This window comes from Rhipicephalus sanguineus, chromosome 1 (genome assembly GCF_013339695.2).
Source record: "Rhipicephalus sanguineus isolate Rsan-2018 chromosome 1, BIME_Rsan_1.4, whole genome shotgun sequence".
In the NCBI taxonomy this organism is placed as follows: Eukaryota; Metazoa; Arthropoda; class Arachnida; order Ixodida; family Ixodidae; genus Rhipicephalus; species Rhipicephalus sanguineus.
Window position 1 is genome coordinate 170,996,664 of NC_051176.1, and position 27,106 is coordinate 171,023,769.

Here is a 27,106-nt window from a genome sequence, read left to right on the forward strand (position 1 = left end):
CTCGAAAAAAATTTTCAAGACCGTGGCGCCCCTTCAAAGTTCTCTTGCTTTTGTTAAACTGTGCCTAATAAGAAAATGTATATAAAACCTATTTTTGTGTGTTGAGCTTCGAAACAGCGCTCGCGCTACTACAAGGGTTCTGTATAGTTGTGCTATTTAACAATTCCGAAATTTTTGTGTTTAGCTGCCAGCAACTTATCTCCAAAAACAATGAAAATCTTAAAAGTTCGCGATTTTTTTTAAAGCTGACTCAAACTCTCCCGAAGCAATCTTAATATTGGCGTGCTTTTCGGTAAAGTGTTTTTTCGTACAAAAAATGTTTAGCGGTGAAATAGACTTTAAAAATGTGAATCAGAGCAAATGTGAGATTGCATATTTGACCGTATTTTTTGTCCTGATGCGGTCCAAGTAAAAATCCTCATGATACGGCGTTTGATAGGAGGCTTCATTGCTAAGTAATGAAGAAAGTCTAATCAAATTATTTTTTGTTTTAAGGAATAAATTTTTTTTTAAATTTGACCCTCCGAACGCACCCTGCATTTTTTTGTCGCCACTTCGCAGCAATGCACGTGGTCGCCCTTGCACCTGACACTCGTCACAGGAAGCGTCAAGATGCGAGATGAATGTCAGCGGCTCGTGAGCGCTGAAAAGTCTTGTCGCCTTGTAGTAATTTCGCTTTACATTGTGAGCTCGCTTAGCGGGCCCCATGGGAAGTATGTACGGCGGACAGCAGATTACGGCATCATTGCCACATTGTGCTACAGGGTCGTCTGCACAACTGGTATGCACGAGAAAAAGTGTATACAATGTGCGTTATTTCTTTCATGTGCATACTAGTTGTGCAGACGACCCTGTGTATCCAGCAGCACGATGACACCTGTTTCTTTGTTTTTTTTTTTCTGATGCCCCATCAACTGAATAATTGCGATTAAATCATTATTCAAAAAATTGGAGAGCTATATTTCCTCTGCACAAAGCACTACTGAAAAAAAAAAAAAAACGCCAGGCCTGCGCTGAAACCGCAGCACAGTCACAGCGAAAGCTGGAAGAGCGGCGTTTCTAGAGCCCGTTGTTAGCTCTCTTGGGGCTACAATACAACTAGACTAGAAAGGTACCCACTACGCCATAAATCACAATTTTTGTGAAGTTGGGAAGCACCTACTAAGCCATTATTCGTCATTCTGCGGAGAAGCGAGGCACCAGCTACACGTCTGTGGCATTATGTGCACTTTGTTGACGCGACGACTGATGACGATGAAGAATTATGGCTCAGCCATTTGTAATGGGTTGGAAGCTTTAAACGGCCCACCAGTTATGTAATTTCCATTGAGTGACGCCCGCTCGCTATTTCCCTCTCACGTCATGCTGTATAACATACGTTGACGTGGGAGAGAGACGGGGGGGGGGGGGGGGGCGACTAACTTTGCTGAGACCCCGAGGAAATGGATCATGCGCTCATGGGCTTCCTTGCGAACCAATCCAAGTGCACTTGCGAGGAACCCACTACGCTATAAAGCATTGTAATTTTACTGAGACCCCGAGGAAATGGATCTGCGCTTATAGGCTTCCTTGGCAACCAATACAAGTGCACTTGCGAGGAACCCACTACGCTCTAAATCATTCTAATTTTTGAGATGTAGGGCAGCAGGCACTGTGCCATTTTTCGTCATTTCACGGATATCCGTGGTACCTGCTAAACGCATGTAAATCATTATGCGCACTTTGTTGATGCTGTGCCTGATGACGACGAATTATGGCAGAGATCTTTGTAATGGGTTGGAAGCATTTCACAACCTACTCGTTGCGCAATTCGCATTGTGTGACGCCTGGTTACAGAATTCGCGTTGTGCGACGCTTGGTGCTTATTTTACTCTTCTACCACGCTATATTGCATATGCTAATGCGGTTCCTTCCCGACATGAAGCCTGTATAGGACCTTTTTCCAAAGCAGTTTCAAGCACCGGCATGGCTCAGAGGTTGAATACTGGGCTCCCACGCAGAGGGCCCAGGTTCGAGCCTCGTTCCATCCTGGATGTTTTTTCTTATTCTTATTTCGATCGATACTGGTTACGGACACCGGCGGCGGCGGACAACTACGGCGCCAAAAACGGCCGGTGAAACGATCTCATAACAGCTTTCGCTGTAAAAGTCAACTCCAGAGCTTGTCAAATGGGTGCCACAGTGCTACAGTTGACCTGCCGAGGGGGGGCCTGGGGAAACACCGGCGCACACTGCATGCTTCGCCCCTCCACAGGTCTCACTTTAGTGCAGCTGAAGCACCCGTCCCTACATGCTTCGCCCACCCCGAATTTTTTTCTCGAATAGACTTCCACAACAGACGCTGCGTCGGCACCCAGCATGGCATGGTGGATTACCCGGGACGCATACACGAGCGCTGTTTATTCAGCGGAATAATTCTTGGTTCGTGGTTGTGACTATGGTGACCCATCAAGCTGCACATGTTTTGTCGCGCCGGTGGTGCGAATGTAGGTGACAGACGGCCCGAAACCCGAAACAGTTTACTGGCAAGTCTCTAGCTCAATTTCTCAGACAACGCTACTCATAGCACCTGTGCTTATTGTTAGGAAAACTTAAGATGGCGCTACCTTCTGCACAGTGCCACAGGGAAAGGTGTAGATGCTAAAAGAATAGAAAAGGAAAGAGGTGCACTTGAACAAATGTGCGGAGCAGGTGATCGCACATCCGCAACCTCGTCGAGTAAGTGCAGGCCATCAACATTCTAACAGGGTCATTCCACGCCAAACGTCCCAGCCATTTTGGCAACTATCTCAAATGTACTGAAAAAAAATCGTGCCGATTTATTACGTTGAAAACAGTGAATTGCTAGAATATTTAGGAGAGAAAAAATTTTTTGGTCTTGTGGGTGCCTCCCAAATTTACCAGAATGTCATCTGGGTGTTGTTTGTAAGAAAATTTATTCTGAGAGTATTGTTTCTTGTTTTAATACAAAATTTGGTTTACATATTAAGCAAAGGTGTTTGTGTAAGCTGTTTCAAGCACGATAATATTAGTACAATTTTTCTGCCATATACGCCTCCAGGAATTTCGCCAAGATGTTCTATGTTTGCATTTTTTTCCATTGCGATATTGCGCCTTGCATGAATATACGAGTAATGAATACTTACTCTACAGAAGGTATATATTGCGATAAAAATATTTTCAGAGCCCTCAAGTTTCTAAACATTACGTGAAAAAATCACGAATTTCAGAAAATCGTCGTTTTGGTCCACATTGAGACGCGATTTACACCACGTGGTGCTCCAACTAAAAATCGGCTTTATACCTCAATCGAAAGCAACTAAAGAGTTCTTCTTATATGGCAAGTTTTATCATTACAATTTTCGTTTTAAGGAAGAAAATAATTTTTGATGTTCTCCATTGATGGCTATCTCCCCATTTGGTCACATGGAAGCTTCCTCATTGATATTCGCAATTGCCGTCAATGGGGAACATCAAAAATTATTTTCTTCCTTAAAACGAAAATTGTAATGATAAAACTTGCCATATAAGAAGAACTCTCTAGTTGCTTTCGATTGAGGTATAAAGCCGATTTTTAGTTGGAGCACCACGTTGTGTAAATCGCGTCTCAATGTGGACCAAAACGACGATTTTCTGAAATTCGTGATTTTTTCACGTAATGTTTAGAAACTTGAGGGCTCTGAAAATATTTTTATCGCAAAATATACCTTCTGTAGAGTAAGTATTCATTACTCGTATATTCATGCAAGGCGCAATATCGCAATGGAAAAAATGCAAACATAGAACATCTTGGCGAAATTCCTGGAGGCGTATATGGCAGAAAAATTGTACTAATATTATCGTGCTTTAAACAGCTTACACAAACACCTTTGCATAATATGTAAACCAAATTTGGTATTAAAACAAGAAACAATACTCTCAGAATAAATTTTCTTACAAACAACACCCAGATGACATTTTGGTAAATTTGGAAGGCACCCACAAGACCAAAAAAATTTTTCTCTCCTAAATATTCTAGCAATTCACTGTTTTCAACGTATTAAATCGGCACGATTTTTTTTCAATACATTTGAGATAGTTGCCAAAATGACTGGGACGTTTGGCATGGAATGACCCAACAGGCAAAATTTGTGCCAGAGCATTTCACTCGCATCACAATCATCAAAACAACAAAAAGAGATGGTATTAAATTATTCACACAGTAATGAAAAAAAAAAAGATGGCGAAAGAAGCAGATGGAACACAGTGCTCAGTCCCATCTGCTTCTTTCGCCATCTGTGTGGCTTTATTGTGCTGTGTGAACATCATAAATTTGCTTGCACTAACTTGCCAAAATTACAATGACTTCATGAACTTGAAAAATGGCATTTGTAAAGCATTTGTTATAACTTTTCTGGCATGTAATACTAGCAACACATTTTCTGCATTACATGAACTGAGAGACAGCAGTTGCAGTCAAGAATATTTATAATTTATTCAAAGGGCAAATGATCCAGCTGAATTCTGCAAGATCTGCTTGTAATTCACACGGGAAGGAAAATTGCAACCCTCCACGAGTCTGAAATTTAATATTTTGGGCTATAAGTAAAACAAATATCTGTATACACAGTAAAATCTGGCTGTTCAAGAGCAGGCAATTTCATAGCAGACCAAAGAACTTGTAGAATATGGTGACACCAACTACAATGCCACAATGCAAGAACCCAATTTTTCATATGACACTTAAAAAATTAGCTGGAAAAATATTAATATTTCTTCACACACTACAAAACCTAAAATTTCTTAACTTCATGATGTCATACATTCTCACAATGATAAGATCGCTGGTGGTACGACTGCCACATTGACTGGCTTCTGGTGTCTGATCAAGTGCAAAGCATCTCAAACAGCTTGTTTAATTTGTGCTAGAACAACTAACATCTCACATACGTCCTGTTTATCGTTCAGGCTGATGGCTACAATATGTACAGGAAACTATGTAAAAAGAAAGGGGGGTGGGGCACCAGGGCACAAAGAAAACAACACATCCAGAACTTGTGCAGTATGCAAGAACACGCTTGCTTGTCCATCTTCAGTGCCCCATCAATATGATGCAAGCAAACCCCAATACATACATATGTACAAGGAACCACTATGTGAGGTACTCTTTCCAACAAAGCCCTCACACATGAGAAAATCAAAATCACAAGTTCCACAATAAATCAAACACACACCCCAGGCATCTCCAACACTAAAAAGAGCCTTTTTCTCACACACAGATGACAACACCCCCAAAGCAAACAGAGATGACTGCGCCAGAAAATAAGCTAACACAAATTGTGCATATAAATACATGATTATCAGTGTCAAATTATTGGAACTTCCAACACCTACAGCAGGAAGGGAGAAAAATTTTTAAGCGATTCATAAAAGAGTGGTCTACATTCTTTACTTAGAACATCCCGTTCTAAACAGAATTCTAGTACTGATTTATTTCCCATACTTTTTTAAAGCCAAGTTTTTGCACAAAGAAAATGGAAGCGAGTGTGGTAACAAACACATTTCATAGAAAAAAAAAAACCATGTGATTCTCCTCCTAATTGACAGTGATGAAAGTTTACAAAGACACACATGCACACACTTTCAGGCACCAGTCTCTGAACTAGAAAGAGAAAAACCAAGGCCAGGTCCTCTCCTCAGTCAATCTTGACTGTTGAATAGATCTTTCGCACAAATGCACTAGTCCCAATGAAGCCAAAGGTGCCTGCAGGAAAATAAACCAAATACACAGTCAGTCAGTGCCACTGCTGAGTTAACTTCACAATGCCTGTGACTAGCTGCAAAATATTCACTACACATAGTGATCCAACCAAGCAACAAGCTCGAAACAATGAACAAAAATTCGTGAGTGGGAAGATTTTAAGAGAACAAGAAGCAATTAATATGACCATTCCAGAGAAAGTCTCACTCGACAAATGGTAATGTGATATCACACTACCACCGACAAATATGAACTCGCGGCATGTTCTGACCAAGCAGTCCTTAAAAAAAATGGGTATTCATGAAATCATAAGTGTACCATTGTGACAACAATGCAGGTGGCTGTTCACAATACATGGTGTGACAACAACACAAGCCCTGACGGCTTGCAATTCTTAAAGACTGTACCTCGGTTTCACCCTTGTAATCGATGAATCATTTCATTGCTTTCACATGGCTTCCATATTTTTGTTCGAGATGGTAAGTTGAGCAAAAGAATGTACTCCACAAGCATGAGGCTTCCACTTTGTTTCCTGGGCTGTACCCATACTGCATTCATACCTTGATATATCGAACTTAAAGGGGATTCAAAATAGTTCAATACCTTGATCACTTGAGATACAATGTACACCTACCTAAACTAAAGCTTATCTAGAAGCTTTGCACACTTTGTAGCCTCTTTATTGAGAAATGCAGAAATTTACTGATTTGTTTTTCTAAGGCCACATCAAATGCACAGAAAGTTTATGTATTATTCTCTTTTCATTCACCCCTTTTCGCAGAACGAGTTTATCGGACCTAGAGGCCTTACAGACCTAGAAGCCTTTCGAATTCCTTTAACAGCCGCATGCAGTGCAGTATGCTTCACTGCATGGAAGTTATATAGTTTTCCATTGCTATCAGTATTCTTTAATGCAGTACACCAAAACCTTGTCAATATGAGCCTTCATGCAAGGAATGCAGTACAGCTGCACAGTGACCAGCAGTATGGACTAAATGCCAAATACAAGTTGACATCTGCTAATGTGTGCAAGCCACTATCAAGAAAGGAATAAATGTGATGGCATAGTACATGTTGCCTAATGTACCCACTCAATGCTTCCTTCTTTTTTCTATAAAGCTAGACGAAATGACAGCTCTCTTAAAACGAACGTGCGGTTGCACGAGGCGATACCATGGAGTATTCAACAACCATGACAGGAAACGAGGTGGCAGAGTGGACAACTTGTCTGGATTTTCCCAATGAGTGTGTGTGCATTTGTACAGCGATCTGCTACTGACCGAAAACCAATGCCGCTTTGTTAAAATGTGGTATACTCCATGCCACATGGCATCAGTCATGCCAAATAATTTGCAAATCGCCTACTACACTCACACTGCCACATTGGTCGACCTGTCTCTGCAACTGAAAATGCAAGATACCTCCTGTAATAGAGTGGCCCAGCATTCAATATACGTCTTTTTTTTTTTTTGTAGGCAACAGAGATTTCTTGATCAAAATTAATACCACTCAGACAGCAAAGCACCTGTTGTCTCCACAGAGAAACTCTCATGTCAGGGCAGATATGCTTTGCTACTGCTAAATTTACTTTGAAAAGATTAACAAAAGCTTTTCAATTCATTTTCTAATTATGAACTTGAGGGTAGTTGTTTATATGGTAAAGTTTTAGGGTGTCACAATAAAATGAAGCACCATTTTTTAGAAACCCCAGAAGTCACATAATGTGAGATATTCACCGCGGAACCAGTGCCATTTTCATGATGCTCACCATGAAAATCGTGTTGCTGTGTAATGTTGATACATACGCAACTAACCAATTAGAAAAATGAATGTAAATACAAGGTGGCCACAACATGATCCTGACTATTTCGACCTTTGATGATGTTTTCTGGAGCACGCAGGCTCCAGAAAACGCAGGCCTTTGAGATCTGAGAGAGCCATCACTGAGGCTCCCATCGCACCACACATCACTTAACTGGGAAAATAACCGGTGGTGCGAGAGCCAGCCACCACAGTGCACAGTTCAAGTTATCTGTGGTGGACACAATTTGTGTGCAAATTAACAAGATCTTTAATACACAAGTTCTTAGGAGCTTGGCTGGACAGGGCCACTTAGTTTTGAATTACTGCAAAACTTGTATTAACGAGGTGTACATTAACAAGTTTTTACTGTAATTTGATACATCTACATTTGATATATCTGGGATCAAATGTATTATACATGTTACCTCATGTGGTTAACATTGTATAGGGCAATATATTACAAGTTTCCCCCGGTCTACATACTTTCACAATATGCACCTCTGTAACAATATACATCACAGCATTCAAATGTTTAAGCCTTCATCGTGTACTGTGATGTTCCGCTAAATCTCCAAAGAAAACATAGCACCCATGAGGTCATGCAGGGCATTTGGAGTTCTTGCATAAAGCTGAAGTGAGAACAAATGTTAGGCTACTAGAAATGCACAAATGAACATCTTTTTGGCAAATGTTTTCTCAAATATACATTATAAGTAAAAATTGTGCTACACAGCTCATAACCAAGAACAGTACTCACCACACAACACTCCAAGGGCAAAGCTGAACAGAGCCATGTAACCAAAATAAAATACAGTCTGAAACAAGCCATACATCCTGGAAAAATGGAGAGAGAGAAACAAAAAATAATGTAGCTCTTTGCACACTTGGCAAATTCATTTACACTTCCACACCAAATGTGAAACAAAATTATGTCCACTTATGTCCACTGCTGTCATGCAATTTCTATATTATAGTTAAACCTCAATATAGCACAATCAGTAAAAAAAAATTATTCCATTTTAAGGCGAGTTTACTGTATGACAAGAGGGCGAGGAGCTACGTCTGTACAGCAGCATATGTCATGACCTTGAACCCTTTTTCTTTGAATGCATGGCTCACTTTCAGTGTGATCACGAACGCACTGGTGTAATTCTACATGCAGCACAGCGCGGGCACGTTGCGGCATCCCACGGCGGCCGTGATAACTATGCAACTCACAGTGCTAAAATCAACCAATGGCCGTAAGCCAAATTGATGTCATAAGTCAAACTGCACTTATGGCATCATTTGGTGAAATACCATGTTCTAAAAGTGTTGCAGGGCCTTTTTAAGTTAGCCTTTACATGTGAAAGAATAGCTGTAGATTTCAACAACGTAATAACAAAATACTTTTTTTTCCCTTTATAAATTTTCAGACTCTACAACCGATGTAGGTCATGTTCTACCAGGTCATGAAAATGTATTAAAAAGAATTTTTCACCAATCTTTACGAAATTAGGCACACTGGTTGCTTTACATGCTGATTTCAAATACACTCAAACCTCGATATAACAAACATGGATATTACGAATTATCAATTATAACGAAATAAATGAAGAATAGTCTTGTAATAGATACAGTGTTAAAAATAAACGTTTATAAAGAATTTTTGAATATAACAAAGTTATTTTTGTGGCAGATGTGACTTTGTTATAATGAGGTTTGAGTGTATTACTTAGTTGTTTGTGCAGGACAGCTATTCCATGAGCTAATCAAAACGGTGAACAACAACATGTCGTTTTATACCTCTGTAGTAAAGAAAAAATAGCACAGCGAAAATTTTATTTCAATCCATGGATCAACAGCCAAGAAAGTGGAGGGTGCTACATTGAAAGTACTTTTTAAAAGATGGTCAGTGTAAGCGCCATTATGATGCACTGAACTTCAGCTTTTACATGGCGAAAACAATATGGCAGGCAACGGAGCAAAATAAACTTTCGAGCCAGTATTTGAAAATCTGCCTGCATTATAGACATTATCGTACATGCAATATTAGACCGCAAAAAAAAAAAAAAATTCAAACTGCTCTAGGTGTGGAGATATCATTGCTTACAAGATTACAAGTAGTCATCTCAGGATTGTTGAAAAAGGCTAATTTGGCGTGAATTTTTGCTTCGATTCACTTCAGAGATGTGTTATAAAAAGGTTGTGTGGCAATAATATTAGGTTAGTGCAAAAAAGAAGATTCCGAAAATGAAAGTTAAAAATTAAAACTCACATGCATTCAACAAATATCTCTATCTGAAGCCAACCAAATTAGCCCCCCCCCCCCCTCCCCCACTTATCCCACCATACACAGACGATGACAGCAGGACAAAGGCTTCTCCCAACGATCTCCAACTTACCCTGTCGCTTAGATTTAAATACCTAGTGCAGGGTTTCTCAAACTGGGTTTAAAGAAACTGAGGGGTGCGGCAAAGTGTGTTTTAGGGATCTACGAGTGGTGACAACAAACTTCACATCATACAACTTTCCTGAATCAGTCCACCAAGACTTCACTGACGTATTTCCGTCACAGATATGACGTTGTAAAATGTACACTAACAGATGATAAACAAAAAATCCGAAGAAGAAGTTCCGTCGCCGGGAATCGAACCCACGACCGCTCGCTCCACAGTGCGCACTAAACAACTCGGCCACAAAGCGTACGTTCTTCAGTACACTAACGGCGAGCTACTTATATGCACCATTTACCGCTGGTGGTACTCAGAGCTCGGTGGCTCTTCAACATGTTCCTGTTATCTGCAGCGAGATGACGCGAAGGGCCCTACAGGGCATGGTCGCCCGTGCGCGATGGAAGGGGGGGGTGTACGTCTTCTGTGTTCACAGGGGTGAGACGGCTGAAATCGATTTGGGAGCAGTTTTGGGAGCAGCAAAATTTCAATTTAGGAGCAGGAGAACCTTGTTTGGGAGCAGTTAGCGACATTTATTATGTCGTTTTTGGAGCTTGAAAAAACAAATTTGTAGTAACTTGGAGGAACAAGCACATATTTTAATCGGCTTAGAATACACATAACATTCAAAGAGCCTTTGGAGAAAGCTTTTTTTAACAGATTATTGCCAGGTATGAACTACACTACCTTTTTACAAACCACGCAATTTATATAACCCTGGTAACAACATATGAAATAGATAAAAAAAAGTTTTTCCAAGTAGGTTCACTTTACATTTGAAAATAAGAAAAGAAAAACATCACACTTCTCAAATAATAAAAAAAAAAATCCCGCTGTGATGGCTTTCCAGATAGCGCGCGCGCGCGCGCCAGTGATCGCGACCGCGCAAAGTTCAAAGTTGCTCCTCGCGCGACACTCCCCCCCCCCCCTCGCGCCTTCGTGTCTTTTAAGGCTTGTTAAAAACGGGCGGGGCGTTTCCTGTCTGCTTCGACGGCAGGCCTTCCGAGCGGGGTGATGTTATCGCATGCAGCCTCCGAGCGACGGCAATAGGCCGGCTCGTTTGCTTCGGCCGCGTATACGTCGCATCTGCTCGCGTGCTTTTACCCGCTGTAGAACATACAATTCGCGGGGGGATCTTATCAATTTGGACTTCATACCGGAAGGACATGACGGCGACGGCAAGAACCCCTCGAGACTGTCCATATAATTGCTATCGCAATAAAAACTGATTGCACAAGAATTTTATAGTCACATAGCAGTACGTCTTTGAACGGTCAATGAATGATTCCAACTAGCACGCGATTGCGGCGACGCCTTCGCGCGTAACATCAGGAAAGAACAAAAGCGGTATGGCCACCGACGAACGCGCCAGTATGACCACCCCCATAGGCGTGCGCACGAAGGGGGGGGGGGGCAAAGTCGATACCGCCCATACTTTGACTTAATCGGAAGGACGGGCGCTGCGATTAATATTTGCCCTCCCTGAAGGGCGAACCCTCAGGAAGCTTTCGAATAGCGTACGCAAAGCTTTGCGTTGGCTTTTCGCACAACTGCGCATGCGTCGTACGCTAACCGCTTGCGGGCTCCCGTTAAGTGACGGAAATAGCGGGCCGCAAACGCTAACACTAACTTAGCGTACGCTATTCGAAAACTGCCTAAAATAAAGCGCCTTCAGCTATCTGCTTGGCTGCGCGGGTGGCGTAGCGTCAAGTGTACCGCACGCTTTTAATATGTGATAACAAAAGCGCGCTGCACCACCGTTCGCTGCCACCTCGTGAGGGACCGCCTTCAAAAATGCGTCGCGAGCGCCGAGAAACCTTACCCCTCGGACACTACGTCGTTACCGCTCGGACACTACACATATTTACAACCGCTCAGAGGCGATTATCACAGCACTATGGAAGCCTCTATTACAAAGGCGCGTAGAAGGACACGCTTGGGCGCGTTAACGTGTTCTGCGAACGTATCCCTGGCGCTGCTTCTAAAGTTACGTTTTCCCACGCTGAAAGTGACGCGGGCTTGAAAATTCTTTATTGTGGGGCCGTTTCGGCGCAGTTCGGCGCAATTTTTGCAATTTTTATGCTTTTGGAGCAGCTTGGCGCAGGAAAACGGAATCGTATCAAAAATGCGCAATATGCGCAGCTGTCTCACCCCTGTGTTCACCGCAATGGTTGCGTTAAAGTTACAGAGCACATGAAGGCCACTTCACTGGCTGCAGCGGTCACGTTTGCGAAAGGAGCATGCTGCTCAAACACGAAAAAAGTAACAACTGTAACAGTTAGCTCATGCTCGTCCCGATTATACTTGACCAATCATTTCGTGCGTCTTTCTTTGTTTTGACGATGCTATAGCTGCTGAACACCAATAGACATTGTACAAGCTCTCCTATATCAATGCACAATAAACATTCTACTACCTCTGTGAAGGCATGTTTCACTTTCGTGTTATACCGATTCCTATGACGGAGGGATCAGCCATGTCTGTTTTTTGGACGAGGACAGCATCTTTATAGATTTATAGCCCCGCTCCTACAGTCAGATAGACTCGTCAGGATTCGAGTCTCCCAAACAACTCAGGAGTATTAGTATTAACAGTATTAGGAGTATTACTTAAGCTACGCCACATGACACATGCACAATTACAAGCTCACATTTAGCATTATTACAACTGGCAAAATAAAACTGCCACCAAGTGATGGTTTATAAACAAAAAAACAAGTTACTCACTTTGTTTTAAAGAAATAATAATAGAACGAGTACAGATAGACATAGCCTGCAGTGGAAGCACCAGCCAGAAAACTTGTCCACTGCCTGCAATATAAGAGAACATCATCAATAACAATGGCCTCTAAAAATTATATGAATGTGCCAGCATACCATCTGTAGTCTTCAGCATTCAAAAGGAAGTATGTGCAGACTATGGTTACACAAATGGTCACAATGGTCAGGATTAGGAACACCAACAGCATGAAGCCATACACATAGTAGATTTTGTAGGCCCAGAAGGATGTGAAGATGAAGTACCTGTAAGTGAAAATGAACATCCAAGGTGAGACAGTCCAGAAATGGCAAAGTACATATTCAGTAGGCTTGTGCGAATGGTAAATTTTAGGTTTTATAACTTCGAATCGAATTCGAATAGTATATATCACATATTATAAAGAAAAATGAGCATATCTGTCATGACTAGGGATGGGCGAATATTCGAACGTTTCAAATATTCGAACGAATATTACAGTATTCGAATTCACTTCGATACGAATTTATATTATTCGAAATTTCGAAGTATTTGAAATGAACGAATATATGTATGTTTGACCGCACATAACCCCCTTTACAGGAGAAATCTGCAGTGCCGCAAAGCCACACTTCAAGGTTAAGTGTACATAATTTTTTAAAGTTCAAAAGCGTGTTATATGGGCTTATATGCGTTAAGTATAGTAATTTTTAGATTGTAACATATTGTTCCACTTCTAACTTGCACCCATTGCAATTCAAATCTTGATACTATTCAAGGTTGCTTCCACTTCATTTCAAACCAAAAAAAGTGACATTCGCTCATACCTAGTTCCAATTCTTAATTATTGTGCAAGGGTCATGACAAAAATGCTAATTTTTCATAATAATATGCACTATATACTATTCGAACTATTCGATTCGAAATTATTCAACCAAATCACTATTCGCTTCAGATTCGCTTCGAACCTCAAATTTGCTATTCGCCCATCCCTAGTCATGACCCAACCAACCTGCACCTTTTTTTTTTAATTGTAACAAGGCATGTACAAATGTCATTCTTTTCGGTTCAAAGGAAGTGGAAGCAACTTTGAATAGTAGCAGGATTTGGCTTTCGGTAGAATGCAAATGATAACCTGAAAAATATGTTACGTTTTAAAATTTACTACACTTGTAGCATATAAGCCGGTATAACAAGTTTTTAAACTTAAATAATGAATCGATATGAGGGTAATGTGTTCATTTAACCTTAAAGTGGGGCTTTGCGGCAGTGCGAATTTTCTCTGGAAAGATGTATTCACGGTATAGCACCCCTTCACTGCAGTGAAAGCACCTTTACAAAAGGTTACACGCGGACCATGCGGATTTTTCCTGGGAAGGTGTATTCACGGTATAACACCACTGCACTGCAGTGAAACCACATTTACAGGGGGTTATTAGCAGACTAATGTACACCTATTCGTTCATTTCGAATACTTCGAAATTTTCAATAATTTAAATTCAAATCGAAGTGAATTCGAATACTGTATTATTCGTTCGAATATTCGAAGTGCTCGAATATTCGCACAAGCCTAATATTCAGTGGCCAGACAATTTTTAAACATTCTTACAAAGCAATGAACAAGCCCCACATCCAGATACAGTTGAACCCCTTATTAAGAGACACGCACGAGGGAGCAGTTCTTGTCCCACACGTGAGGTGTCTCTTATAAGCAGATCATTTCCCATTTTCTGATCAACCCCTACTTTGATGTAGGCACACTGGTGTCTCTTATACCCAAATGTCTGTTATATCAGTGCCTATTATAAAGGGGTTTAACTGTAGTAGTGCTTCAATATACGAAATTTAAAATGGATGGAAAAAGCTTTTGATGTACAAATAATGATGATGTCCAAATTATGTTGATGTAATATAATTTATAATGTTTATTCACAAACTGCTCCCTTGTTACACAATATCATGTGGCCGCATTATACAGTCGAACCCACTTACAATGATCCCAGATGTAAGGACCTATCGGTTATAACGACTATATTTCAGTGCACTCACAGTTTTCCTATGCTACCCACCGAAACTGTATCCACATATAATGAACATTTTTAAAGGCGTCATACTTTTACAATGACCACTACAGACGCGGTTGTGGCAAAAATATGGTGCACATGAAGTGAAAAAAAAAAAAAAACAAGACAGGACTTCTATAGCATGAGAGGCGTGCGCTTGCACGTGCCCTGCTCCAGTTTAATTGCTATGAAGATGTCCCAGATCAGCAAACACTGCACGTAGATTTTGGACGGCACAAGCGAGGTCTCTACCTTTCCAGGCAATTATACAGGGGCAGAATGGCTGCAAGGGTAAAATAATAGGAGGGAGCATGAAGCCTAGTGGTCAGCTTTCGCACGGCAACCTTTTCTGCCGCCATTCTCTATATCTACAGCAGCCCAAGACGAACCAAACAATTCCTTGGAATGCAAGGAGCCATAAATGCAAGAATAATAATATCTGGGGTTTAACGTCCCAAAACCACGATATGATTATGAGAGACGCCGTAGTGGAGGGCTCCGGAAATTTCGACCACCTGGGGTTCTTTAACGTGCACCTAAATCTAAGTACACGGGCCTCTACCATTTCGCCTCCATCGAAATGCTACCGCCGCGGCTGGGATTCGATCCCGCGACCTTCGGGTCAGCAGTCGAGCGCCATAACCACTAGACCACCGTGGCGGGGCTAAATGCAAGAAGTGATAACTGTGATAACTTTTTTTCACATAAATGTTACCTGCACCCCTCGACTCGTCCAAGCTACAATGCGCCGCGAAAGGTTTTCGGTATTTTTGGTAACTGCAGAGACCGGTCGATCAAAGATTCCGACTGCACAAGATCGCAGCAATGCCTTCATGAATAAGCATCAGAAAATGGCGAAGACGACATGGCAGCCACCGATGAACTCGCCACTGCGACTTACTGCCAACAACCTTATCACAATAAGCATCATCGGCTACCTGTTCAACAGCGCATGTGCTGTACCACTATTATGCTACAGCACAATAGTGACAAACTAATCGTGCCAAACTAGGTGACAAAAATTTCGTCAATTCCTTGCCACGGGTAGTTCCAGTCTGATATAATAGAGTGTCAGGGTTTTCTGCGTGCCGAGCACGATCACTTTTGATATTGACCTTAAAATTTGAGGATGAATATCTCAAATTATGTGCAACTTTTGTTGTTTCTAAAAAATTGGTACACCATAAATTGCGACGGCTTACAACTTTCCCATATAAACAACTGCCCTCAAGTCAACAATTGAAGATAAGTAATGAGTTTTTGTTGGCCACTTCGATGTCACTTTAGCTGCGGCAAAGTATTTCCGCCTCGATGTAGAGTTCATGTGTGAAAACGACAGGAGCCTGACTGTCATAGGATTCTATAAAAGATCTGTATTGTCTAAAAAAGATAAAAACATCCTGTATAAGCTCCGGCAATCTAAATGAGTCAAGCTGTATAGCATTTTTTTTTTTTCTGATATGCCTGGATGTAGAGCATTAAAGGGACACAAAAGGCAAATAAAAATTTGTCAGGGTGAAATGTCAATGTTTGAGGTCTAAAACGTCAATATTATCCATAGCAGTGCTCTAGTAATAGAGAAATTAAGGTAAATGTAGGACACTATATGCGACACCAGTGGGATGTTTCGGGAGGAGCCTGGTGACGTCAAGTCCAGAGTACAAATTATTAATAGTATTCAAGCTACTTATGATAAAAAAAAGAACATTCCAAGCATTGCAAGACATAATAAAATGCTGATTGTGCGTTTGTTTGATTCAGGGAAAGAAAGAACTTGACATTACAGTGGAGAACAGTGCGGGTTGTGCAAAAGTTCAGTTTTCGCAGGGCTGCGTTTTGCTTGCGCGTTTGCGTCTAAGTGGTAGTTTCGTTATCGTGTACTGCTGCGTGTGCCTTGCACGCTCTTGAAACTCGCTCTAACGATGACAAAATGCTGTGTCCATGTGATGTTGTGCAATGTGCCCTTCAGAGCAGAGACCATGGCGTTGGCTGCCGGGCAGTAAATATACAGGCAACATTGGGCAAGGCAAATGCTACGTCAAGAGGCCTTTTCAGGCGTGCGATTTGAAGTGCGCTAATGCTGACCACCAAAACGCGATTTTCATTCAAAATAAGCATTTCCTTGGCACGAAACAAGCACTACAAGGTTTCTGGAACGTTATTCCAACAATCAACATAGACTTAACATTTGCCTTTAGTGTCCCTTTAGTTAACCTGACAGCAAGCACTATAATACAAAAGTGACACACAAGGGGAACTAAAGCAACTTGAGACAAAAGTGCCTTCTTTAAACTGCATGCTATGGAAACACACATCTCAATGATTTAACTGAACAGTAAGATGCTCCACAAAACAGCAATAAGACATGGAAACTCACATCTCAATAAAGATTGAACCGAATGGTAGGATGCCTCCCAGAACAACAATGACTGAAGGCTCCATAAACCACTTCTTCTCTGGAATTGGCCGAGGCACAGCATTGATGCGACATGGGTAGTTGGGCTGCCCGGCCAGATTACGCCCCAGCACCGTACCAACCAGTGTCAGTGGCAAGATGATGAACAGGCAGATACATGTCACTGCCACCTAAACAAAAACCACAGATTACTGCTTGAGAAACACAAAAACCAAAAGGTTATTGCAGCGGGAATTTCACTAAATGCACTAACATTTTAAAACAGCATTCATCCTTTTTATGAAGAAAATTTATAGCCAGCACATGATTTAATAGAGCAACACTGACACACTGCTAAACTTCTGTTTGAGGAGAAAGTCCAAAAAATTGGATGCCTAAGTGCAACTCCAAACCAGCATTAAATGAAGCCACCACCGATTCTGCATCAATCATCTCATGGGTTCCAACCAGCACCTGCATGAGTTGAAACGTTTGCAGCCGTAGCGTATTCCAAGTCAGCTTTGCCGCAATGCCGAAGTGTTATGTGATGAAGCATACCAAGAATCCGAAGGGGGCTAATGACATGGTGCAAGTGTGGTGCCGGCTTTATGGATAAGCACTGAAAATGCTATAAGCGTGATGCAACAGGCAGCAAACGCACAAGCACGACTTAATTACTGACAACCCAAACACAGTGATGGAATAGACATTTTGCTTTTTGGAGAGATTCTGAAGCAGCAAAAAATGCTGCTTTGTAGCAGCCATGTGTATTTGTAGCAGAAAAAATGCTAGTTTGGAGCAGTTATTGGTGTTTTCGGAGCAGATGGCAAAATACTCTGAACCACTCCTGGAGTATAAAGCATAATTTGAGCATGCTATAAATATTATTTGTTATTAAACATTGCACAGACAATAATCACTGCAAATTGCACGGAACAAAAAAATTAAGCAGAAGGATGCTCATTGAATACTAAGTAAGTGAGCTATATAGTTAAAATGCCAGCATTTGCGGCAGATATGATATAAAAGCGATGAAGTTGAGCACCAAATTATAAAAGTAACCACAATCACATATAACTGCCACCAAAGCAGCAGTTCATAATCTGTGCGAGATCAAAGCAATCCATGATGTTCAGATTTTACCAAATAGCCTCTGCTGAAAATCTCTCCCCCCCCCCCCCCCAAAAAAAAAAACCAGCTAAATGAGCTACACACTTCAAATGCCAGTTCTTGTAGCATAAATGAGGCTGATAAAGTGACAAATGCAATCAGTCACACATCACAGTTGTCACAGTAGCAGTTAGTACTCAGCATGATATCGAACTAATCTGACACACTTGTCCGGTACAAACGTATAGCTAAATCAGATACATATCGTGCCAGTACTTGTGACACTGTCAATACTATAGTCTGCAGCTAGCACGTTAAAGAACCCCAGGTGGTCAAAATTTCCGGAGCCCTCCACTACAGCATCTCTCATAATCATATCGTGGTTTCGGGATGTAAAACCCCAACAATTATTATTATAGTATGCAGTTAGTATACAATCTGCATACTAGCATACTAGGATGATAGTATACAGCTTGTTTTGGTTTCGTTTAGGCTCGCTGGATGGTCACGTGGTTAAAGTTCATTGTTTTCAGTTTCCCAGCGCCATTTCAGAGCTGGTTCGGAGCAGTTCCTAACAAAAATTACAGTTTGGAGAAGCATGGAGCAGCACTTCCATCACTGCTATTATGATGAGCATCTTCAGCAAACTGCTTGGCATGCTTATGGTGTAGCACAGTTCAAGCATACTGCACGCATTTAATAGGCAACAACGCAAACACGCTGCACTGCCATTCATAGCTGCCTTTGTGTGAAACCGCTAAGCACGCTGCACAGAGGCACTGCTAGCAGGAATGAAAGCAGCTCACCATTGCCACGCCTGTGTACGGTCAGAAAAAGGGTGGGCACGACGAACACACTCGCAGCAAAATGCGTGTATGGTACAGCAAGGGCCCCGGCAGTGACGGCATGAGTTTCGTAAGCAATGTGCTGCGCACAACTAGGAACAATTGGCTCCACGTGGCAGCAAATGCTGTCTTTCATTGAAGTGATGGAGACTTTCATACAGTAGCACATCGTTTATGTGTGCACATGCATCGGGGACAGCCTAATCAGTTGTCCACTCTCCATTCACAGTTTTCGTGTCCCGCGTTATCGATGCACTACGGTTAGCACGTAGCGCTTCCCCCAATAAGTATATACCTAGCAGGCTTTCAAACATATTTCGGACGTTGCAGTGGCAATTCAACCCCTTGTGCGAAGTAAAAAAGCATGAACTCATTTTTTCGGACTGCCCAATTTTTCGGGTCATTTCGTGGTCCCTATCAATTTTTTTGTGGTTTTAAATGCCAAAACCACATTATAATTATGAGGCACACTGTAGTGGAGGGCTCTGGAAGTTTCGATGACCTAGGGTTCTTTAACATGCATGTAAATGCACATGGGCCTCTAGAATTTTTGCCTCCATCGAAAATGGGACAGCTGCGGCCGGGATTGAACCCACGCCGTTTGGGTCAGCAGCCGAGCATCGTAACCACTGTACCACCGTGGTGGCCGATTTCTCGGCCCTCAGAGAGTCTGAAAAATCAGACGTTTACTGCATAGCAGCTGTGTATCTACATCATACATGAAGCAAGGTCCACTTATTGAGTTAAACAAGCGAATGTAATCAGCAACCTGATGGGGAGAGGCACTAAAACCAGTTATAAAATTGATAGGTTACAACAATGAAATTTCCATGCCATTTGAATACTGTTACAGTGGACTGGACTGTATGCTCTTTGATACAGTCTCATCCTCTACGTCGAAGTGGTGCAGTAAGCTCACAGTGCATGTTGAAAGCTCAGGCAAAAGCAATTTCTTTTTCATGTTCAACCACTTGCATAGAGCATGAAGCAAAATGTGTTCTGCTAAAACTGTCTATTACATTGGCTGGTTTAAGGGGAGACACTGCTCTTAAAATTTTTTTCGCATTTCTTGATTGATTTCTTGATCGATTTTGATGATACTTGGTGAGTTTATGTATATTTGTGTGCTGATTTCAAATAGGCAATTATTTTTCTAGTATAACCGGTAGTTTTTAAAATAGAATATATTTCATGTGCCTTTTGGGGAGGAAGAATTTTTTTTTAACAGAGAGAGTTACAAAGTAAATCAGCATATCACAATAACCTGTAATCAGAACTGAGTGCAATGAAACAAAAACTGATGTTCTAAGCTCATTAGAACAAAAGTTATGGTATGTTGAACATTCGCGAAGGAAATCTCAGCTTGAAATTGACGCACTCGTGAATGTTCAACATATTGTAACTTTTGTTCTAATGGGCTTAGAACATCTATTTTTGTTTCGTTGCACTCAGTTCTGATTACTGGTTATTGTGATACGCTGATTTACTTTGTAGCTCTCTTTGTTGAAAAAAAAATCTGCCTCCCCAAAAGGCACATGAAGTATTTTGTATTTTAGGAACTACTGGTTATACCAGAAAAGTAATTGTATATTTGAAATCAGCGCACGAAATGAGAAAAAAATTTTAAGAGCAGTGTCCCCCCTTAAGCGACAGCTACCTCAAAGCCCAATACAGCAGGGGATTACAAACAAAATTTTTGTTGGACCAGGACAAGACTTGTAGGAGTGGCCAATGTCAAAATTTGTGATAATTACCTTTTAATTGCTTTAGCCTAAACACTAATGCAATTTTAAAACAAACCTGTCAGTGCTCAAGCCATATCCACTATGCAGGGATCTTGGGACTAGCAGCAGTTTTGATATGACCACTGCTAGACTACAATCTTGTTCCACAATGCCTTTCTTGGCTAGTTCTATATGAACTGATAGTGCATTTGTTGCCAATTTAGGGTAAATTAAGCACTGGAATTCCTATTCAATTATTCGCACTGATAAAATTCTACCAGTGTAATATGTACACTAAGATTACTAATTAGAGAGAGTCTGTTACAATGTGCTTTGGCCATTATCGCACTGTTTCTGGTGTGTTTAGCTGCTATGAATTTAGGCCAGTAAATATGTTCTCAATTTCTCTACCTTTAATTACATCAGACAGCTGTTACTGGAAGACCTCATGTTCAACAAAAGTTTGGTCGAAACCACATGCTTTCCAGCTGCTACTGTTCACTTAAAATACAAAACTTAGTTTACGTGCAGCTCATACACACACACAAAAGACCCACCATAGTTCCAAAAGGGATGGCTCTGGAGGCATGATAATAGATGGCAATGAAGTTGATCACAAATGCAGTTCCACACACCAAAGCAGGCAGCAGAAATGCACTCGCAAGCATTTGCTTGATCCACTGTTTACCTGCAAAATAGCAATAAAAGTGACACTTATACCATCTGATAATAATTCTCCGATAACCATATTTCCTTGAACATATGACAAAGTTCTTACTGAAATGTAGGCCTCACAATCGCTTTTCTCCTTAACATGCAATAGCAAATCTATGAATTCAATGGACAGCTTTTTGACACAATGTTAAATATTGCATAACTTTTTTCTTATGGCACAAGCATTGCCATGAACTCTGTGAAACAAAGACTGCAAAGTAAGTTTTGGTTAGCTATGGCACTTCTGGCACATTGGTAGGTCTAACAAAATACAGCAAATACTATTGATTTGCAAATTCCTTTTCATACACTTCTTTGAAATATCACAATGATTTTCAAAAACACAGTGATTATTTCTGCTTTATTTCCTTTTAAAAAACAATTTGCAATAACATTATATATCACAGCACATGCTGCAGCAAATACATCTTGAAATAAAATAAGCTAAGCGCAGCAAAAGTGAGCCCGTTTATGGTGGTAAGAAAAGGGCTAAAGGGAATCCACATGATAGATAAATCCACTTCTCCATGGCTAGAGGTGCACAACACATGACAACATGCATTGTAATGTGTTGCCTTATCAGGCCACACAGCCCTGCTGAGCCTTCTCTTGGGACAGGGAACCGTTTCTTCCAGAGTTACAAGCACCCCCTTTCAATAATGAAGGCACAAGTACGCAACCTTTGTGCAAAGCAGCGCACAATCTTGCCGCTTCCTCCAGAGGAAGAATAGGATCGACGAAAATGATTTCATGCATGATTGTCCTCTTTTCCCTGGAGGAAGTCTCCATGTCAACACTGCTTTGCATTCTAGGCAGACAGGTTCAATTTCTGTTACAATATAGTGGTGGCATAAGCACCAGATATGCCACCATGGTCTTGTTTTCTCATGGCAATGCAGACTGCAGCAACTATAATTCATAAGATGACACACTTGAAGAGTCAGTAAACAACCCTGCAGTCCAAAATTTGTGAAGTGACAACTGCGCACTTGTAAGATGATAACTTAATTAATGCCGCAAGAATTATGCGAACAAGTGCTGCCATGGTTAGTGAGGTTCCAAGGAAAGCTGGTAATGTAGGGCAGGCCTTAAGGAACCCCAACCGCTTTTCTAGAATGCCGCGGAACCCCTCCCCTCTTTCCATTGATGTGCTTTTATCACAGCGAGAGAAGGAAGGGGCAGAAACACTTCCATGCGTGCCCAACCAAGTATCACAGCTGCTGCACTGGCATGTTATCTGTAATCATGAAGCCCTTGCTCCAGATGAGGAAATTAGGATAATAGTACATAACACAGACAAGAGATTTCTTCTTCCCCATGCTGCTCCACACGGTAATACATACACGTTGACCATACCAGGGGCGAAACAGTTGAATTAGGATTTGGAGCAATTTTTGGAGCAGCAAAATGTTGCCTTTGGAGCACAAAAATCCAAATTTGGAGCAGCTTACAGGGAAAAAAATGCTCAATTTTTTAGCCCGAAATTCCAAATTCGGAACAGTATAAAAATAAGTCTTACTTTTAAATAAGGAGAATATATGTACTCATGCACAGTGCATGTAAGCACTGCCATTACAATAAAAGCAGTATGTTTAACCACCCCACAGTGCGAACAATGTCAAAGTCCACATTAGCATTTGCAGAGCCTGTTAACCCTTTGAGGGTTGAATTTTTTCGCGAAATCCAGTCCAAAAATGTGTATTTTTTTTATTGCTCAAATAAATTCTTCAGACAATTCTATTTGAGAAAAAAATTGTCTAAAAATTTTTTTCGTGACCGTAAAGTGACAAAAAAATCTGTTTTGTTAATACATACATATGGTTTATTCGTGGTAAAATCAAGCAGAATCCAAAAAAGAAAGCTTCACAGTTTTTTATGAATAAAAATTATGGCTTGTTACTAAAACATAGAACACAGACATACAAAAATAAGCGCACCAGAGTACGTTTCCGGTTAAAAACGTTCGTGCTCTAACACTAAAAACTTTTCAGCGTGTGCTAGTCTTTGAAGCATGGCTTGCCGCGCACGCGTTTCAGATGTCGCTCCTTGATCGTCATCGGAGTCTGAACTCGTCAAAAAATCCTCGTCCGACGAACTGAAATCCAATGAATCAGATTCTGATTCGGCATTTGGGGAATAGTCCGCATCGGAAGAATCGCTGCTCGACTCACCGGCGCGCGCTTCCATAGCGTAAGCAAACTGCGTCAGTGAGCGCACGGAAGAAAACTATGGTTGTGCGCCCGTCCGGAAAGCAAAACGAGTGAAAAAGCTACATTAACACTTAGTCTTATCGCCAACAAGACGTAGTTAGTTTTTCTGAGACCCCAAAACAGGAAACGCAATCACGGCGGCGTCGTTTGTGTAATTTAGCGCCGCACGGAAACAGATGTAATCACACGCCGGGGAGCAATAAATGAGAGAGTAACAAGCGGTCACCCTTGGAGAGATTAGAAACCAAACAGCCATCAGCTTTGTGGGCACAAGAAGCGAAAACCACCCGAAGGACGAAACCGAAACCAGCCGGACCGCGTGCGCGCATTCTGATGCGAGACTACAAACTGCCGCGCCTCTTTGGAAAGAAAAAAAAAAAAAAAAGGACGGAGAGACATCGGCACATTAAAAAAAATTACACGTATTCCCGAAGCGTGGCAGCACATTCCAAGCAAGAGAAATGAGAGAAGGAGCGCGTTTGAAACCAACCGCGCCGCGTGCGCTCTCAGTTGCGCAAGCGACAGCCGGCGTGCGGCGTGCCATTTTGCGAAGCATAAAAAAAGCAACAACGGAGAGACATCGGCGCATGAATAAAATTCCACGTATTCCCCAAGCGTGGCAGCACATGTCAAGCAAAAGAAATCATCGAAAAAGGCGCGCACTTTAAACCAGCTGCACCGCGAACGCGCTCGGATGGGCAAGCGATAGGCGGCGCGCCGTTTTGGGAAGTGAAAAAAAAAAAAATACAACGGAGAGACATCGGCGCATGAAAAAAATTCCACGTATTCCCGAAGTGTGAAAGCACAGGCCAAGCAAGAGAAATGATCGAAAAAGGTGCACGTTTTAAAAATAAATGCTATGCTGTACATGTACGGCGAAAACCCTGAAGGGGTTAAACCATTCGAAAGGTGCTGCATGTGCTATTGTGAATCTGCCAACCTGGTGATCTCGAAATTCGGGAGATTCGTAAAGCAGGAGCGAAAGGGGGTGGCGAAAAAAGAAAACTGGCGTATGTTTTTGTTTACTGTTTCTCAGGGCCACAGAACTACCATACACCGCTCTGAATGACTGCCAGTAATTTTTTCGACGTCAGCAATCATACTACGTAGTACTTATTATATGGCGTGTGCACGCATGAGTAATTGAGGAACAAAATGTGCTGTCCTGTGACAGCGAGTACTAGTAGCCCCTCCTAAATCATAATACGCTTTTCCGCACAGCAAAGGTTTCCTGCGGCAAAAGTGGCTCAAAAAGTGTTCTGCACGTTATAGAACAAGGCCAGGAAATTTTAGAACCCCCGTCCTTTTTTTTTTTTTCTCTCGCAGTCTGCGCGTCTGGATTGCAGTGGATGATGATGTGCAAGCTGCAGGTGATTAACGCATTCTGCATTTCTTGCTAAAATTAGCAGTGCTGAGAAAATTTCGAAACTGTTTGGGTATTTTGGCGCAGCGTGGTTTCAACAATTTTCCCGGTTTTGGCTCAGCTTGGCACAAAAATCGGGAACTGTATCAAATTGGTGCAATTGGCGCAGCTGTTGCACCCCTGTCATATGGCTACCACTTTAGACACAGTGTTCTGTAAGCAGTGTCCTTGCATAAACGATGTGTTGAGCATACGTCTGTTGCAATTTTTGCAGGAGGAAAGGGGGAAAGAGAGCGAAAAAGGCTTCATGCCAAGTGCACTGCGAAATACACTTTGACAAGCCATTTACAAGGTTAAACATAAATATTCATGTAGTCTGCCCAGGATAGAGCGTTATACAGCACTGGTGTGCAGCTGAAGGCAAATAAAGTGTTTTTGTTGTGCTAGAGGGCAATAGTGAATGTTTTGCTGCACAGGTCAAGCACGCATACGCTAAATAACATAAGGTGAAAGCCAACACAGCCCTGTGGCTTGCTAAGCGTGAACCCAAGGTGGTCTCTACTCCTTTGAGTAATGAGGAGACCACAAGTTGGAACTCTAATGTGTAGGGGCGTGCGAATATTAGAAAATTTCAAATAACGAATCGAACAGCATTCTATTAAATTCTGTACTCGAATCGAATAGTACACATTCAAAATAACGAATATTTTTAAAATAGTTTTCGAATAATCAGCACGGACGGGAGAACCCCAAAACAAAGGAAACTTTGGAACAGCTAAAGGTCATTTTTTTTTTCTTTTAATCATTAAATTACTAATCTGCATGCAGCCCAAGCTTTTGCAATGCTGAAGCTGTATCGCATTAATCAGTTCCTGTATTCATCTAGTAATAACTGAAGGTGGGGACTATGACTGCATTCAGCTTCACAAATAACAACAGACGCAAGTGTTGTGCGTGCATAAATTTTTCTAGCAGATACAGCTTTCAACACTGCTGATGCTTTTGGTGCCGAGGCCCATGTTGTGATGACAGGTTTATCTGCTTCATTACATCTTTAGCTGTATCTGTGATGTTCGGTTCAAATTGTTAAGTTTTCATGTCTCAATTTTATTTCAATGCAGGTGACAAAGTATCACCTTGATGACTGCAGTGATGGCTGTATTTCAACCTACAGTAAAAGAATATTTCGAAGGCTCTGCACCCTGCTGTATACAATCTTACCTCAGTTTTCATAATTATATTTCGAGTTGGTTAAAAGTAACCGTAACGCTCTTTGGTGAAAGTTTGTGAATATTTGTTCCAAATAAAATGTTCCGGAGTTCTAGGACTGTTTTTAAAACAGTCGTCTTACTATTAGAAAAGTACTCGAAGAATTCGATTATTATTCGTATTTGATTCAGTGTCGTCCCTATTCGATTCGTATTCGAATCGGTTCCAAAATTCACTATTCGCTCACCCCTACTAATATGTAATTACCCAAGAGTATGATGATGTGCCGCTACACGCATGGTTGTTAAGTCATATGGACCCTGGCAACAGCATAAGTTACACCAATATTGCATGAACTAGTGAAAATGGAAACAAAAGTATGTGATGGCTGTTCCTAAATTAATGAGCTCCACTCTGTGAGCATAATGCATTTCATCCAGAAGTTAAAGCTGGCAGCATCCTCATAGCCCAATGAAAGTACCATATTTACTGACTTAATGATCGCACCCCTGAATTCCATCACCATAACTTGACTTCTTTACCATCCTGCTTGATGAGCATACCCCAAACCTACCATTGTGGCGACAGAAGTTATGGCCGTTACAACACCACATGTTCCTAATTTAGTGAGGCAGCCATGCACAAAATAGCACGGTGGACTTGCAGATGTGATCTGCAGGTCTGTCATTAAATACTATTGAGTATGCGCTCTAGCACAGCACTGTCCCGCATCATTTATTTAACGGCGAAATTAGGCACTTC

The 27,106-nt window shown here is 41.4% G+C and overlaps 1 protein-coding gene across 2 annotated transcripts in view; it reads right to left on the minus strand.

Annotated features, from left to right (window-relative positions):
- Positions 1-4,449: 4,449 nt before the first annotated feature.
- LOC119402212 (transmembrane 9 superfamily member 3) overlaps positions 4,450-27,106 on the minus strand; it is a 57,253-nt gene continuing 34,596 nt past the window's right edge. For both annotated transcript variants that reach the window (XM_037669351.2, XM_037669346.2), the window contains exons 9-14: positions 21,406-21,536; positions 17,152-17,360; positions 12,852-12,998; positions 12,702-12,785; positions 8,301-8,377; positions 4,450-5,743 (exon numbers count right to left, since the gene is read on the minus strand). In XM_037669351.2, the coding sequence (XP_037525279.1) occupies positions 5,676-5,743; positions 8,301-8,377; positions 12,702-12,785; positions 12,852-12,998; positions 17,152-17,360; positions 21,406-21,536 (716 nt within the window). In that variant the 3' untranslated portion in view covers positions 4,450-5,675. The remainder of the gene's footprint in view (positions 5,744-8,300; positions 8,378-12,701; positions 12,786-12,851; positions 12,999-17,151; positions 17,361-21,405; positions 21,537-27,106) is intronic.